The sequence below is a fragment of the Rhamphochromis sp. 'chilingali' genome, assembly GCF_963969265.1.
Source record: "Rhamphochromis sp. 'chilingali' genome assembly, chromosome: 16".
Classification (NCBI taxonomy): domain Eukaryota; kingdom Metazoa; phylum Chordata; class Actinopteri; order Cichliformes; family Cichlidae; genus Rhamphochromis; species Rhamphochromis sp. 'chilingali'.
Window position 1 is genome coordinate 14,067,817 of NC_137943.1, and position 17,992 is coordinate 14,085,808.

At 41.6% G+C, this 17,992-nt stretch overlaps 1 protein-coding gene across 2 annotated transcripts; it reads left to right on the forward strand.

The window, feature by feature from the left end:
- Positions 1–3,256: 3,256 nt before the first annotated feature.
- Positions 3,257–15,274, forward strand: LOC308412607 (nuclear receptor ROR-beta-like). 2 transcript variants are annotated; one of them, XM_080907101.1, is made up of 10 exons: positions 3,257–3,722; positions 9,247–9,332; positions 9,444–9,585; positions 10,265–10,789; positions 11,821–11,942; positions 12,405–12,537; positions 13,030–13,137; positions 13,853–13,963; positions 14,474–14,586; positions 14,672–15,274. In XM_080907101.1, exons 1-10 carry the CDS (start codon positions 3,716–3,718, stop codon positions 14,831–14,833), a joined length of 1,509 nt encoding a protein of 502 aa, XP_080763227.1. In that variant the 5' UTR covers positions 3,257–3,715; the 3' UTR covers positions 14,834–15,274. The 2 variants fall into 2 exon arrangements, with proteins under 2 accessions (XP_080763227.1, XP_080763226.1); XM_080907100.1 differs by lacking the exon at positions 3,257–3,722 and having other exon boundaries at positions 9,210–9,332.
- Positions 15,275–17,992: the final 2,718 nt, after the last annotated feature.

The following is a 17,992-nucleotide window of genomic DNA, read 5'->3' on the forward strand; positions in this document are numbered from 1 at the left end:
ATGCATGCAAGTCCAGGGAGTGCTGAGGAAGTGCTCGGTGAGATAATCTGTACCTTGTGACCCATGATTGAACTCGCACTATTCATCCCTCAGCCTTTATCAAACTGTGAAGTTGTGCAGTACATGAAAAATGAAACCGATAAGGGGAAACTAGGAGCGAAATGAAGCAGGTGCACACGTGTAAAGCTGTAACAGGAGCTGAAAGGATGATAAAAAAGAACTGAGAATGATATGTATGAAACATGGAGAAAAAAGTAGATTGTGACAGGAGAGAACAGCGCTTGCACTCTCTCTGACACATTGACCTAGTGACGCAGCAAAGCTCACAGTCCAGATTACAGAGCCGTGGCTTTTTAGAGCAGAGGGGAGGGGGGATTAACGGAGCCTCGAAACAGAAGAAAACAGGGAGCTTAACTGAATGAGGGAAGTAGGGATTACAGCTCAGAACCTGAAATAATCCCAGCCAACTGACTGGCACAGCCCAGCACACACTGAGTGTGTGCATGTGTGTGTGTTTAAATTTCAACCTTCTTGAGGGTGAAAGCATTTCTGTACAAATTAGGAAATGAAAGGGCATGAAACGGTGAATGTGGTGCATGAAAAATGTTGGTTAAACTGACCCCTGTTTGCATATAAATGTGTATGAGGAGCTAGACGCGAACGACGGGAGGTGATGCCGCTAACACAAGGAGAGAGAAAGAGAGCGAGATCGCCCATGGGGCCCCATTGAAACCATGTGCAGCCAATCAGTTACAGTTGGTCCCTCGTCCCTACAAAGACTCTTTGATGTGAGAGGACTTTAAATTCAACCCTGGGCAGGCACGAGGTTATACCGGCTTTGATGGCAGTCAGGAGAAACCTTATTCCATTCCTCACAACAAGACCTTGTGTATGACAAAAAAGGCTTGCTTGCCTGAGATTCAAAGATTCAGTGGCAAGCGCAGATTCAGTAGGTGGTGGAAAAATGTGAAAAATCAATTACTCTGAACTAAAAGCAGCTACACTGTGCTTTTCCATGTGTTTAGCTACAGTTCCCCATCCTACACGTTCTTATACACATTATTCAAAGGGCTCTTTCACAGCCTGTTTCATCTCAGAGAGCCAATTTTTCTGCATACCTCCTTTCTATACCTCTCTGATATAAATATCCATCCATTTATATATGACTTCTGCCGGCCTCCCCATCTGCTCCCTCATCCTGTTATGCTTCTCCTGGCAACCTTCCAAAGTCTTCTCCAGCTCTAAGCTCTTCTTCTTCTTCCGTGCCTCTTCCCTCTTCACCTCTTACTTTATCAACAAAATGTCTGCCACATAAGAGCCAATGCCGAAGCCCCCCTTCGCCTCCCACTAACTCCCTCTCTCTCCCTCTTTTTGTCTCTCTTTCTGCTTCCTCTGCTGTCTAACTGAGCAGCACAGCCGTTACGTAAGAGCTAAGGTCAAAGTGTTGCTGCGGTTGTCAAGGGAAACACAGAACAGGGGGGCTTCGGAGGAGATGCACGCACGATGAAAAACACGAAAAAAGAAAAACTGTGCCACAAAGAAGAGGATATTTATCGTGAGTGAAAGATTAAAAATACTGAGGAGTTTGAATTTATTTCACGCTGGCTGATACCGATGAGTACGAGGAAGTGTATAAATAAAAAAGATAACATACGAAAAACAAGGAAGGGGAAGAGGAAAAGGATCTCTGGAGGAAAAAATAAATGACTCTGGACATCTGTATGTGTGTGTTTGTGCGTGTGTGTCTGTGTATAGAGGAAAGCAAGGAAACAAAATAAAAAAAATCTGTTGCTGTAGGTGTTCTGTGCTCAGCTGCTCCACTAACCTAGTTTGAGTAATCTCTGCCTTCATGCTGTTTCATAACAGTGATGCCAGCGCATTGCATCATAAGGCCACCCGCTACGGCAACACACACACACTCCTCCTGCCCCTCTACCCTCCCAGATCCTCATTAACACCCACAGGCTCATACTTTCCCAAGCACACATATTCATCAGAGTTCAAATCCCTTTTATTGTTATTAATCAGTTAAAGACAGAGATTTGCTATAACAACCACACAAAGAATCCATGAAAACAAACAATTCACAAGAGCAACAGAATAACACATGCATCTGCAACAAAAATTGTTGCGATGTTGAGACATGATAGTGAGATTAAATAAATGAGACGCAAATGCGATAACAGGGTTTCTATTGCATGCCCTTGCATGTGCAGTGCAGAAATATGAACACGAAACAGGAACCAGACTTTTGCAAAGCAAACCTGAGGTTACTGAGTCTAAACTTTGCTCAGTTCCACCGAGAATACACTGAGAGATGGTGAGCAATCACCGGGAAAACAGCCAGGAATATTTTCCCATCTATTCTTCCAAATCCAGATGAACACCACTGAGGAACAAAGCTCATCTGAGTGCACAAGCTGAAATAAATACTTTACAGACCCACAAAGTCTATCAGTCCTTGTCACAATAATCTAAATCCACTTTACCCCTCTGTCCCCCCCCCCCCCCCCCCCCCCTCTCCCCCCCTCTCTTTGAGGAGAAAGGTCGCTCATAAATGTTCAGGAATGGGACGAGAACTGCAAAAGGTGACATAAGCACAGAGGCTGAATAGAAGAGGCATTGTACAATTAGGAAAAGTTGAGTCAGTGGAGAAATAGCGCGATTTTATTCATGCTTTAAACCGTGAAACCAATATTTGAGGAGCTGGAGTCACTTACTTTATTCTTCAATGAGCACCCAACTGATTATTAGTTTATCAGCTTGAATGTCAAGCTTGTTTCCAGGAGAAATATTCATTTTGAGCCTTTCATTTTTGCATTTCATTGAGGCCACATTTCCATACACCATTAATGCAAATCTGGAAAATATGCAACAAATGGTGTGTGTGTGTAGGGGGGGAGTACTCTCTGGTAAACAACAGCCTTTTGATAGCATCATGACGCTTGTTTACATCTTCAGCAAGAGCCTGATTAGACAGGTATTAAATTTACATTGATTTATAGGTCCCAACCTGTGCTGTTACAGTAAATTATGTCTTAAATGAGGGGAAACAGTGTGTTAAAGCAGAACTGACTGCAGGTTTAATTGCCTTCCTTTTCCCTGCTGGATGGTAATAATATTTATTTCTCACACTATAACTGTGTGCTGTCAGGAGTCGGGGGGGGGGAACAACTAGTGAATCAAACGCCAAGCCACCTTAAACGCGCTCCCGACTGCGCGTCCCCGCGAGAGCTGAGAGAGGAGCTGTCGGCAGTGAGATCATGTGAGAGTCCACGCTTGGAGAAAGTAGGTTAGCAGGGTAGACTGAGAGGAAAGCAGGCGGAGAAGTCACAGAGGCAAAAAGGGGGGGTCCGAGCACCGCTCTTCCACCGTGGGACTATTCTGTCAAGAAGAAGGAGGAAAAAAAAAAGTTGATCCAAATCTATTCACCAGTGCGCGGAGACAGTTACGATGCGAACCAAAGCGACTTCGTACACTCTTTTATTTTCCCCGGACTTTACCGAGCGATAAAAAAGAAGAGTTTCGGATAGCTTTTTTTTCTTTCCCCTGCCGTGGTTTGCGAAAGCTGCCTGCAGCTGGGACGAAGTTAATATTTACAGAGTAAATTGACTCTGGCTCCAGCGCCGTATTCCCCTCTCTCCCCACTGTCACTTACAGTAAACCCATGTAGTCCAGTTTTCGTCGTTCTTTCCAGAAATAAGAAAACACCAAAATGAGAGGTAAGTTTACTTTTTTTTTTAAATGTCACAATAAATGCGTGTGTTTTTTGGGGGTGAACTTTGTATTTTGTGGTTATGTACGGGCTGGAACAGCCACATGTGTGCACACAGGGATTTAGGAGTGCGCCTGTTTTCCTCTCAGTTCGCGTTAATCCCTCATGACTGGATTATAGGCGCACAGAGCTGCACGCCAAACGCTAAAGGACGCAGCGCTGGAGGCATGGCGTTCACTCGTGACAAATGCTAAATGTTATACATGTTTACTTTTCTTTCTTTCTTTTTTCCTATGCATCTGCTTATTATGATAACATCAGACCAAGTCCTAAATGCACACATGCGCATTTGTGCTTTGTAACTTGTGCAGTGACAGACCTTACAAACCTACCTTTTTAAATAAATAAATAAATAAGAAAACTTAGAAGTGTGAGCGCGATCTCACCTGAGACTCCTGTAAATTTTGCCAGGGCGTCCATGTTGGGGTTATGCAATGAGGAGAGGGAGGGGCGTGGAAGGAGGATGTTGTTAACCAAAACTAGAATTATGTAATCGAGATGTTATTTGACCTTATCAGGTGTCTAATCGGCTAAACTAAAGCTTAAATAGGCCACATTTAGCAATAATCACGCAATCGAACATCATAATAATTATAAATTAAGACATAATCTTGAATTTGTAAACTTATAACCATATATTTTGTTAATATTTCCATATATTTGAAAAATAAAAGAGCCCTTCAAATGCGCGTGTTTTCGTGGGGTTTTTTTTTTGCAGCTGATGTTACAACACGGATCTGAGCAGCAGTTTGTGTAGTTGTGTTATTGTTGTGATGCGGTGGCTGTGGCAGCATGGCCGACTGTGTGAGTCTACAGAGGGAGACGGACCTGGCTGTTCCACTGACCTAGTTATGTCACCCAACGTTATACAGCACACACAGCGGAAGGAGGGGAAGCGGCTCCGGGAAGCGTCGTGCCGCCCGGACTTGCGGCTTCATGTGCGATTACAGGCTCGATGTTCACGGTGTCGCTCCCTGACACAGGCTGAACTTGAACTTGGCCTGGGAAGAGGGCAGCTCCAAGTGATAAAGGGAAGGGGCTTTTATAATGAAATACTAAAGATAGATACGATTTCACATGAAATCAAACTAGTCCTCAGATTTGCAAAAAATGCAAATCACTTTCATATGAAATCTTTTTACTTGTTGGAAAGAGGCAGCATATAAGACAACCCCCTCCAATTACAGCGGTTTTAAAGAGGCTGATAGTGTTCTGATGGTTGGATCTGTTTGTTTGGCAATTTGGGAGTTTTGGCCAGAGCAAGGATTACTATCTATCATGTACAGGAAAGGAGATTACCTGCAAGGAGTTTGGGGGTTTTTTGGCAGGGGAAGAAAGATCGTTTTTTTTTCTCTTGTACTTAAAAGATAGAGAGGTGGGGAGGTAGGGAAGGGGGGTATCTGGTGGAGGGAGTTTCCCTTTCTGGCAGGATATTCAAATGTAAACAATCCACAGCCCTTTCTTAGTTGGCTGCACTCAAAATGTAGTTTAGTCACACAACCTGTCGTGTCCTCACTGGAAAAGCACATCAGCATTTTTTGCTATTTTATCCCATCTTGAATCGTTTTGATTTCAGAGTGTTGAGTCATTCCAAATGTTTAGGCATGCAGATGGGCTCTGGCCTGTTGTGATGTCTGGGCTTCTGACACTTCCCCTCGTTTGCTGCACTAGACAGCACTTCTACAAAATGTGTTCCACTTATTTATAACCTAGCAGACAGTGAAAGATCACAAGACTCGTGTCATAAGCTGACAGCCAGTGTAGGAAGTCCGTGACTTTCTTAGCTCTGTTCTAATCTCTCCCAAGTGGGGCCTCAACTTGGGCCTCCACTTGCTTGTTTTTGCATCTTTTTAAATAAAGTAAGCTAAATGCACGGGTGGCCAGATTGTATATGTTAATTTAATGCATGCTGCAGTCTCAAGTTCTTGTGTTTTAAGTTGTATTATTCTAAGAGAGTTAATAAATATAAATATATATCAGAGATATAATTGAGCACATAGGTTGTTTAAGACGGTTCCAATGTAATGTAGTTCCAATGCAACAAGGAACAGTCACAGTGGACTGTTGTTATACAGCTCTGTGAAACACTGTAAGCCTACACCCAATTAGAAAGCATGATACAACAAGCACTTCAGTGTTTCCAGTATGTACAGTATAGAGCTCCAGCACAAGGCCTCCACCTTTTGTTGAAGGTATTTTCTGCCAGTCATTATGAGTAGGTAGCAAAGAATTAAAGGCATGCCGCCTTTTATAAAGACTAGGATCAATCTTAGTGTATCACTTGTTATTTTAACCCTTTTAATAAACCGACACAAACAAATTGTCCTCCTTATAATTTAGTTTTTATGATTATATCATCGAGAAGTGGCATGTGTGCGTGTGTTCTTGCACGTATGTCTCAGGGAACATGTGGAAGGTAAAAATTCAGCTTTCTCTTTTATTAAGCTACTGACACACTGACATACTGACCATTTGACCCATAAGGCAGGTGGCTCCTGGGTGAATTACTGACTGTTTGTTCCTCGTTAGATGCAGAGAAGTGAACTGCTGGAAGAAGCTCAAAGTCAGTGATTTTATTTCCTGTTTCTGTCTTTGCCTCTCCATACCCCACCCTTAGTGAATTAGCCTCTTTAGAGATAACAAGGTTACACATTTAGCTGCCTGATAAACACTGTGAGGCCAACGTGTTTACCTGAACCGTTAAAGAGCCTGTTCCCTGTTTATTTTGTGCAAAAGGTTTGGGTGCGCCAAAGTCCTACAGACGAAACACCTGCCGTACTCAAACAATACTCTGCGTTTGCCATTTGCGTCATTTCTCATCATTTGTTACTAAGTTAATGTGTCACCCAGTAATAAAGCTACAGGATATATGAGCTATGTTAGCGAGAAGAAGAACTACCTTGATCCTTTTGGAGAGCTGGCTGTCTGAAGAGTGCTAAAGGTCACATACTTCAGACTAGTTTTCAGGGTTAAAGGTACATGTTTGGATTTTTTTGCAGTTTAGTGTGGCCACTGTTGCTGTGTCGCTATCAGCATTTCAAGCAGCTGAATTTTTATCAGGTAGTTAGCTAACAGCAATAATTCTGTAAAGATTAGCCAAATATCTGACATCTGAATATCCCTTAATCACTAAAGGCACAAAAGTCTGCAAAAATTAGGACAAAATGGCTTCTAATACATGCATGGGCTTCATAGTCTTTAATAATGGTTAAAATAATACTTTTACAGTGTTGGTCCAAAATCTAAATGCGTCAATTTGAGGGGGCATTTTTCACCATCCTATCACTAGTGGTGTTTTTACGTCAAACATTAACCAGCCAATCAGAAGAAAGTTAACCGGTAATTAAAATAGCTGCTATTTGAAAATCTATTTTGCCACTGACTGCTTCTTTTTTAAGGCATACCTCTTAATTTTCTGTATAGATTTTGTTTTCTATCTAATCAGTTTAACTGCATGGCTGTTCCTTATTCAGAGCGACTTTAAAACAGGGGAACAGAGTAGATGCATCTGTTTCTGTCTCTGGTTTTTCTTGGATGTCTGCACAGATTCAGAAAAGAGGCCCATGAAAGTATGTATGTGTGGTTGTAGCAACAGGGGTGGCTGGCTGGGCATCTGTGTTATTCTGGCTCTCAGCACAGGACAGGAATAGAAGCAGAAGCTCAATGTCAAAGACCTGGGAGAGGAGTGGGGGCTGAATAACTGACATTCAAGTTCAGAAATGGTATGGTTTGCATGGACAGCAGCCAGGGACAGGAAGAGAGGGCAGTCACAGTTCTAGCAAATGTCGTTTATCTTTAATATAAAAGCAAGGTGAAGCCCTAATTAATCTATACAGAAGTAGGAGAAAACTGTGAAGGCCTGTGTTGGATATTAGGTAATGTGCAGTTTGTCTAGGCCTGCTATCGTTGCCTTTCTTGTTAAATTTGGCTGTTATGTAACCAAGCCAGTTTGCTAATGCAGGCCACAAGCCTTCAGGGAAATGTTTTATGGTGAAGTCTGAGCATTGTTCAGCTCCACCTTAAAACTGCTCCGCAGCGCCGGGATCGCGCTCGCCTCCCTCTCCCCCTGCAGTGGGAAAGTGTGTCAGTAGGACAGACCGTCCACATGGGCTGACAGGCTACATCGCCCGAGTGACGTATGACTCAGCCAATACCAAGAAGCTGCTAATGCAGCTCAGCCAGTGGGAGAAAGAGAGGCTGAGCAGGGCGGGTTGTCAGTGTTGCTAGAGTGAGCGTGCTGAATGAGTGTTGTTAGGAATGCTCACAGACAGGAGTTATATAATCGTGAGATGAGGGAGGGGTGGAGGGGAACCTGAGAGAAAGAGAAGAAGGAAGGGAGGGAGGGAGGGTGATATTTTTCCATTGCATGTCTGCAGCTGCCTTGATCAGTTGGAGTATTTCAGTCAACAGTTTTAGAGAAGAGACAGCCGACTGTGTCATTAGAAAAAGAAGTGGAAAGTTGTGTTTTCCAGTACCTAAGAGTGCAACAGTTCCTTCTCAATCCCTAAGTGCTTTTCCATACGTGATCCTCGCGGCACAAAGGGTGATTTTGTAAATCAATCTAGGATAGTACAGGCAGAAAACCTCTGCTGTAACTATCATATGATATAGAGCTTGTCGTCTCTACCGCGACCTAAAGAGAACGAGTCTTTGTGTATGTGTCATATGTGCAAGTGTCATGTGATTTCATATGTGGTTGTGAACTCTGTTGCCTCATGGGGGCCATTTACAGGGCGCAGACAAACACAGTTTATGGCAAGTTCTCATATACACTGTGTGCTAATTGCGGGACGGTTTGTTTATGGGGTTGTTGACATTAAACAAATAATCGATGCCAGTGCTACATAGTGGAGATCACTCAGTGGACTAATTACAAGATGTGTTTTTGAGTGGTCTGGGTCAACGTCAAAATACGGTAATAATTTCTTACCAATACCAATGAAAAGGCCTGAGGTGCATTGTTTTCAGTTAATCATATGGTGTACCGAGCAGTTTACAACACAAAGAAGTTCAGAGATCAGAAGGCGTAAAAGTGGTGCGTTTGGGAGAGAAATCGGGATAGCGCGGTCTAAAGGCTAAATTTGTGCCTGGCTCAGGGAACAGAGATGTAGGAATAGCTTTAATTGTATTAAGCTGATTGAATTTGGGAGTGAAACTAAAACTTTTCCAGATTTTGAACAGTTGTAGGGCTGTGTGGACAACAGATGTTGGACTCCTTATTTAGGAGAAAGGAAAGCCAGCGCAAAACAGCATTTCTTTGCCAAATATGGACTTGTATGAAACTATTTTTGCAAGTCTTACTAAATATTTTTCTTCCTGTTTTTGTGTTGTGTGTTTGGATGTTAAAGCCAAAGTATGACTGAATATGTAGTCTGAAAGCCTAATGTGAAGCACGGCTTTCCTCTTAATTTTGAGACACATTAAGGAGCAGTTTTCTGACCTCTCCTCCATGTTTCTTTTCATCAATGCAGCTCAGATCGAGGTCATCCCCTGTAAGATCTGCGGGGACAAGTCCTCAGGAATCCACTACGGAGTCATCACCTGTGAAGGCTGCAAGGTGAGCCCAGAGTAACGCCTTGGTATCAAATCTCACTTTAACCGAGCTGTTTTATCGAACGTTTGCATCTCATTCGCAGTGTCTGTATTTTGTCTTCTTGTGTGTGTTTAGGGTTTCTTCCGTCGCAGCCAGCAGAACAATGCCATGTACTCTTGTTCCCGTCAGAGGAACTGCCTGATTGACCGAACCAACCGTAACCGCTGCCAGCACTGCCGCCTACAGAAATGTCTGGCTTTGGGCATGAGCCGAGATGGTAAAAAACAAAATACACGCAAAAACCATGCACTTTATCCACCTTACCAACTTCCTCAGTCTTTAAACTTTTAACAGTTATCACAACCTATTTGGTTAATCTGAGACTTGCTTAAATAAGGGAAGTAAAGAGATATGTGTGTATTCAGTGACACGTAAGGCGTGTGGGTGTCATCGGTTTCAAAGCTGATGCCAGAGGAATTTGAAGACCTCACCAGTAAAGATCGAGATCAGCTGTTGTAAGAGGGTTGGTCACATATAGACCTGTTCTGTGGGCTGCAGAAAGAAGACAAATATTATGTGTCTGCTACCCAGGGCTGGGTAATACAGTGCTCATATATAGAAATAGGGGATTCAAAGTGAGGTAAGATATCCTACAATTAGACTGAGGAAGAAATGTTTACACAAGCTCTTGAATTAACCTAAAAAAAAATTTGAAAGTGCAATATCCTTTTATCTTTTCAGCAGAACTTTATTTAAGCTTTTATATTTGCTATTTTATATTATACTTATTTTATTCTGTGGAATGAATGGGTTGAACTCCATTTTCACTGTGCAGCAACATAAAATAATCTTTATCTGTATCTTAGCTTAAACGTGACAGTCAATCACATACTGTACATTTAATAAATAAAATGTATTTGTTTGTCTACTATAATGAAAGTATTTCTGTTTTGCAGCGGTGAAGTTTGGCCGTATGTCAAAGAAGCAGCGCGACAGCCTCTACGCTGAGGTTCAGAAGCACCAGAAGTCCCAAGAGTGTGTGGGGTCTGGAAGCGGGGGCTCTGCCACTCTGTCCTTACCCAGGGAAGATGGAGTCTGTGGCAGCGGTGGGGAAGATGGCGAAGAGGGTTTGAGCAGGTCCTACAGCAGCGGCGGCTCCAGCTCCACCCTCAGTGACCTGGATGACATCGCCGCGCTGCCTGATCTGTTTGACCTGCCGTTGACACCCGAGGAGGCCAGCGAATACTGCAGCCTGGAGCTGCTCGGAGGCGGAGGAGCCAGTGCCGGGAACACCTCCAACTCATCGTCTTCTTCTTCCACTTCCTCGTCTATGTCCAATCAGAATTCCCCACAGCAGACCATGCTGGATGGCGCGGACAGTAATGGCATCCAGCTCCTGCACTCTCACACACATTCGCTTCTGGGACACACACATGCACTGCTGGACCAGCTGCCTGATGACTGCTCAATAACAGACCTTGGTGAGTGCTTAATATAATAAACAACAAAAAAAAAGTTCTTGTTCTTCACCCGTAAACCCGTGTGTACAGGAGTACCTCAAAATGTCAAATAGCGGTGGCTGATGTGTAACAGGACTTTATTTGACAGGATATAATAAAAGAGAAGAGTGATTTAGAAGTCCGTATTTTCCTAGTGCATGCTTTTCATGCAACGTTAATATTTCTTTCAGCCGTTTGACATAGTCACTCTTAATGGTTCGTGAAGCTTATGACTGATTCTGGTTAAGCAAAGCAGAGTCAGTCTGGATCATTATTTCAAGTAAAATATGCAGGCTTTGCTTTGAGAATTTACAGTGAAATGCTAAAAGTATTTCTTTGTCAACAAGCAAAAGGGTTGAGCAATAAGTATAATATACTACATGAAAAAAAGTTAACAGCAAAAAAAGAAATCATATTCAATTCAAGGACAAGGACATGGTTCATCAAAAGGTTGATTTAATAAAAGGAATCTGAGTCATACATGCTAAATCTAAAAGCAAAGAACGTTGGCAAGTTTTATAAAGAACACAAAAAAATAATAATAGTCAAACTATATAGTACATCATCTCTCCAAAAACGGCAACAGATGAAGGGATGGGTGTGTTTCGGGTCTCTGGAGATCTTGAGCGTGAACACATTTCACTTTACAGGTGTTGCAACAACAGACTGTGAGGAATTGAATGGGGTTTTGGTTTTTGAACTTTTAAATCAACCAAAAAAACCACTTGTGAATAATAAATGCAGGAGGTGGTAAAATGACAAACGGCTGTGGAAATAAGGTGAGGAAATGAGCCATTAACACTCCTGTCAGGGTCAGTCAGCAGTAACAGCAGAGTGGTGCAAAGCATCTAGTAATTCAAGGTCACATGGCCATGGTCTGTAGATGTGTAAACAATACCAGTGTTACACTGTAACTCTGCTGAGCTCAATGCTGTCTTTCCAAAGCGCAAAATCGGTGCTACCGCAAATAAACAGCACTGATTGTGTGTGTATATACCTGTTTTGTCTTACAGAGCACATCACTCAGAGTATTGTTAAGTCGCACTTGGAAACGTGTCAGTACAGCGCCGAAGATATGAAGAGATTCAACTATGTACAATATACACCTGAAGAAATGCGTACTTTTCAGAACAAGGTAAATAATCCGCACGTGCCCTCCTGAGGATCATAAGGAAAAGGAAAAAAAGACCTAAACCAAGAAGACTGATCCTATTAGTGAGCATGGGTTATATAGTCAAAGCATGATGGAGCTTATTCTTCAGTGGCATACACCTCCAGTCCTCATCTAAAACTCACAGTAAGCCACACTATTGCTTGGCATGTTCTTAACCATGAACATCCATATTGTGGTTTTTTGAGTCAGTCGGAAAATTAGAAAGACACATGTGTCCATAAGATGTACTGTAATATGCAAGTTTTTCTATACTTAACAGAAAAACAAAACTATTTACATCTATATTAATATTTGGGCATCAATGATCGTATTTCTTTTTAATGGGAGGCTAGGCATCAGGATGCTGTCCATCACATTATCATTGTGACATTGATGAACTTTTAGAACTTAAATCTCTTCTTTCTTGCACACTTTGCTTTTCAGTCTGCTGAGTGGATGTGGCAGCAGTGTGCACACCACATTACCAACGCAATCCAATACGTTGTGGAGTTTGCCAAACGTATTGCAGGCTTCATGGATCTGTGTCAGAACGATCAGATCATTTTGCTGAAAGCAGGTTAGTGCACAGTCTATGAAAGCGCAAATACTCTGTTCACTGAGTTTGTTCTTCGTAAGTAAACAAAGGCTGAAACTTGCTAACTGTGATTCCTTCTGCTTTGTTTTTTTTTGTCTCCAACTCTACCTTTGCCTTTTGTTTTAACTACCCGTTCGTTTGTTTGAATAAACTATACGCTCCTGATCTGAACACTGTACCGAACACATCAAATTGCGCAATCCTGGTGGGGAAAAAAACCCAAAACATAATTTTATGTTACCTGAATACCTGCATATATCTGACAATGCATTTCTGTAAATGTTTTGAACTTTTTAAAACACTTTAAAACTGTTCAAAAATGTCTTATATATGCCGTCCTTCAATCTGGGTCAAAATTGCTTACATCTTGTTGTTTGTTTTGTACGTGTTGGAGTATCTTGGGCTTTTTCTATCCTCCCCTCCTTCTTTCTTCTGTCTCCATCTTTTTTGCTCTATCTGTGGCTCCGTTTTTAGGTTGCCTGGAGGTCCTCCTTATACGTATGTGCCAAGCGTTCAACAGCAGCAACAACACCATTTTCTTCAATGGAAAATTTGCTTCAGCTCAGTTCTTCAAAGCACTAGGTGAGTATCAGAGCATTAAAAACAATACAATAAATGTCGGAAATATCACATTTCTTTTTCTTTATGCAAGGTTTATAATCAAACATCTGTTCTAAATGCAATATGCAAATCTACCATTATTGCATTCAAAACTGCCAGTGATCCCACTGTAAGAAATACAGCCAACACCTCTATACCTGTTACCTAAACCCTACATTGATCAACACAAATCATTATTATAAATGACATAACAGTCATAAATGTCACTGTAATGCTTTTTCTCTAAGATAGTTATTTCTCTTTTATTCTTATCAGCAGCAGTTCGTCACAACGAGAACAGATATTAACGTTAATTAGGGCTAATTGAAACCCTGCAGATGGATTTTCCAGTTTTTGCCTCGTTTTTGCCTCTGCGATATCACCGGTGCGCTCTAACAGAAGAAAAATCAGCTTTAAAAACATTTAAACTCATTTAAAGGAATGCTGCTCAGGTCTCATTTTAAAAGACAGATTGGTCAGTGGGGAAGGATTTTCCCTTTTCTTAAATACTTCTAAGAAATCAGATACACAGTAATCTGAGTAAGAAAGCAGCTCATTTAACTGTTGTGAAATTTCCAAATCAGGAAGAGAGACCGAGATCTTCAATCTCTATGCATGTCCTGTTTCTCTAAGCAGTGCTACCTTTATGATTATTATTTCTGACAATTAACTTATCAAACACAATGCATGTGTGCAGGCTGTGATGATCTCGTCAGTGCAGTGTTTGACCTGGGGAAAGGACTCTGCCGTCTACAGCTGTCCGACGACGAGATGGCTCTCTTTAGCGCTGCTGTCCTTCTAACGCCGGGTGATTATCTTTCATGCACATCTCCTTGTCGCTCATACACACTTATAAAAGCAAACAAGCTTGAGAAGAGCTACACATTTGACTGCAAAATAATAGTGATAATCAGAAAACAGGTTACACTTACATTCATGTATTAGTTTTGCTTTAGATGTTTATTCTAAATGCAATACTGATTATTAAGCTAACTTGCAGTAAAAAACCTTAATTTGGTTTCATGCATCCGTGTATCAGCTTCAGCATCACATTTGTGGGTTGCTCGGATGACAAAAGCGTAGATCAGTTTCATGACATAATTGCATAAATGAAGCTTTAATCTACCTTATTTATCGTTTCCTGGGGATATATACAGTATCAGGCTGGGAGAGAAGGTGTAGAAATCCTGACACTTGATGTTTCTATTCGATTGGATGGTGTCAGCTAGCCCTCACATCTCTATCAAGGCTTTCGTTTAAAATCTCATCTTTAGAACCTACACTGTAGGTGGCTAATATCTAAATGTCATCTCTGTAGACCGACCCTGGCTGACAGAAGGGCAGAAGGTTCAGAAACTCCAGGAGAAAGTCTATCTGGCTCTGCAGCACAGTCTACAAAAGAGTGGCGCATCTGACGAGAAACTGGACAATGTAAGGTTAAGCAAACGTTGCCCTTTTTAAACACGCACAGTTACGCATTCACATGTTTACCCTTGTATTTTTTTCATCCCCACAGATGCTGTCCAGGCTGCCTGTAATGAAGTCCATCTGTAACCTCCACATTGATAAACTGGAGTTTTTCCGTTTGGTCCACCCAGAGACAGCCTACAGTTTCCCACCACTGTACCGGGAAGTGTTTGGCAGCGAGATATCTCTGCCGGACTCCACTGACAGCTAGACAGGCAGTTAGGCAAAAGACAGAGAGAAAGAGAGAGAAAGTGCATTAAGATGTAGGGAAGCAAAAAAAAAAAAAGAGAGAGAGACAGAGAAGGGTAAGGATTTTTAAGATCCACAACCAGCAGTTAAGAGACAATCCAGGACTTTAAATTTTCCGTCTCCCATGATCCCAAAGTAGTCCTCCACTTTCCCAGCAGGCAAAAGCACCTTACACTACAGACCACACATGCTCACGGTCCTCTGCATATTGTAGCATTGACAACACACATATGGGTGTAGTAGTAATAATAATAATGATAATAATACCACAGCAGCCCACTAAGCATGTAACAGCTGCAAGCTCTAACACATGTTCAGCATGTGATCCACTGCGGATCACCCAACCATTTATGAATGTACCTCATCAATAAGCACAAAAAAAAAAAAAAAAAAAAATCAATAAGCACCAGTGCACAAGCGAGAAACAAACAACAGAGAATGTACAACCCTGCCACTTTCAAGACAGAGTTTTACAAATAGCGTTTGTATAAAGTTGCATCAAGTAACAAGTCTCCCTGTTCTTGCAGCTCTTAGTCGATATTCATGCATCTCAGTATGGTACGTCCGCGTATTCATACAGACAGCATCCTTGTACTGACCATCACTTAGGGACCAAGATCATGAGTCAAAATTTGTGGGGTTTTTTCTCCATGACTCACAACTTCGGCTGAACTCAAAAAGCTAAGTACCAGTTTCACTCACTTATTTAGACAGTGTTTGGTGCTGCCTTTTTGTAGGCTCTTGTAATGCAATGACAAACCTCAGTCCCACGCACCCCCTTCCTTGTAAATGCCACTTAGTGACAGGACATGATGAAATTATCTTTAATTTATATACACATTTATAAAAGAAATATTTTAAATAAGAATGTAAATAGATAATAGTATATAAGTGTATGGAGAGAGTTAGAATGTGTGAGTTCCGTTTGGCATGAGAGGGAGAGAGAAGAGGATAGCAAGACGTGAGAGGAGGATTTTTTTTTTAACGGATGGATACGTGAGGAGAACTGATATTTGGACTGGAATTTTTTTATTTTATTTTTTTTGCCTGGATGATTTTTCCTCTCCTGACAATACTCTCAGGTTTGCACGGCAACCAACAACCCCAACCGGGCAAAGGCGCGGCCGTCACCCCAAGCGACGGTTTGGACATTTGCTGCAGATGCAACACAGCAGCGGAGCCGGTGTTCTCGAACTTAACGAAACAAACATTGTTTTGAATTTGAACTGTCAGCTTTCGGTTTGCACTGTGGCGTCCCGTCCCTCCGCCCTCCCCTCTGCCTAAAAAGACAAGAGGATAAACAGTAAGGAAACGAGAATGCAAAAAGGCAACTGACGACTTCAGGAACTGCATAACACAAGCGGACAGACCAGGACTGCCCACCTGTTTCTAACCAGCAGTCAGTACACAGCTAAACTGTCTTCACTCACAGTGTTTCAGGTGGTTAAAGGCCGGGATAACGATGGTCCATAATATGTATCATTAACCTTCTTTGCTGGTTGGTGCAACTGTATTATTTTGTACATTTGCTGTTCCTCTCTCCTCCTGTAGTCCCAAACCCGACACTTGTCTTATTACGAAGCACTTATACTTTTCCTCGTTCTCATTGGACACTAGTCTAAGGCCAGACAGAGCTACCAGCTGCCCCCCTGAGTTGGGCTTCAATGCCAGTTAAGACTTCATTTAATCTGTTGAGCTATTTGTATCTTTTGTTAGAAGCCTGTCACACAAAAGTCACCCATAACTGTTTACATTTTTTGATGTACATAAATAACACACGTTCTAAAGGTTCTATTTTAGCATAGAGATGGGGATAAATGTCTTACGATGGGCGATGGTTGTCGAGCAGAGTCCAAGGACCTGCTGCCTGCTGCTCAGGGAGCTAGCTGTGATCTCCTGTCCCTTTATTACCAGTGTCGTCTTTTAGCCTTGTACTCCTCACACCTTTACACCTAAGATGAAACGCATAACCATAATCACTGTGGACGTAAGTTATTTTTGTGAATGTTACTCACAAAGTGTCAAAGCCCTTCCCGTTTGTCCTAATATTGTAACTTTAAATTTAAGATGCATAGGATTACAAAAAATAAATAAAGTAAATAAGTTAGAGTTCAGGATGAATTTCGTTATTGGGTTTAATGTTTCTTTTGCTGTGATTTTCATTTATTTGTCTGTTCTCCACATTTTTTTTTCTTTACGTGTCTCCACTTTCGTCTTGTAAAGTCAGTGATCTATTTTTTTTTAATTGAAGAAAGAAAACTTCAAACAAAAAAATGTTTGTCTCCCTTCTCTTTCCCTGTATGACAAAATGTACAAGAGGTATATTACTAGTCCAAGAGTCACACAGCTCGATATACAGTATATTGTTGTCCAATGGGATACATTATATGTGGTTTTAAGAATGTAATAAATTGTTTCTTTTTCTTTTGAAGTGTTTGTGTAATTTATTTGCTTTTGTGTCAATTTATACAGGTCAATGCACAAGAATATAGGCAAATGTATAGGCGGTTTTCCACTGTACAGCATTATCAGGGAGGCTTCAGACTGGTCCCAAATTCATGCTTCTGTGAACCTTCCCTCCCAATGCCAGACAGTGGGAGTTGTGAAGCGCTATCTTCAGCCGCTGGAAGAGTTAGGAGTGTTGCAGCAGATGGTCTGATCCCCACAGACCCTTGATCACCATATAATGGAGACAGACTGGGATTACATGAATGTAAAGAAGCAATCCAGACAGCCTAAATCCACTGGTGAGCTCACCAAGATGCAAGAATGTGCTGGTGTAAGGTTAATTTGCGTATATAAAAAAAAAAAGTGTAATTTGCCACTTAAAAAAAATAATTCATGCACTATAATTGATAAATACATTCTGACTAGAACCTAAAGAAAATTCACAGTGCTGCAAGTTCTTGCATATGGTTACCGTTCGGTGTGGGCTAAAACCAAACGTGAAAAGCCAAGAGCATTGTTGTACTTGATCTTGTACACTGTACACTCTAAAGTTTCCACATGCCATTAACCATAGATCTACAACAAAAATCGATTTGCTAGAATTAGTTAGTTCAGGAAATCACTTTAGCTGACTGTGACTTTCTTCCTACAAACTCGTTTTGTCCTCAGTAAA

Excerpts from the sequence above, each read along its gene's own strand:
- LOC308412607 (XM_080907100.1), top strand. The coding sequence starts at position 9,225 with ATGTTTCTTTTCATCAATGCAGCTCAGATCGAGGTCATCCCCTGTAAG. Across the intron at positions 9,333-9,443 it reads TCACCTGTGAAGGCTGCAAG|GGTTTCTTCCGTCGCAGCCA; the intron begins GTGAGCCCAGAG and ends GTGTGTGTTTAG. Across the intron at positions 13,138-13,852 it reads TCAGTTCTTCAAAGCACTAG|GCTGTGATGATCTCGTCAGT; the intron begins GTGAGTATCAGA and ends GCATGTGTGCAG.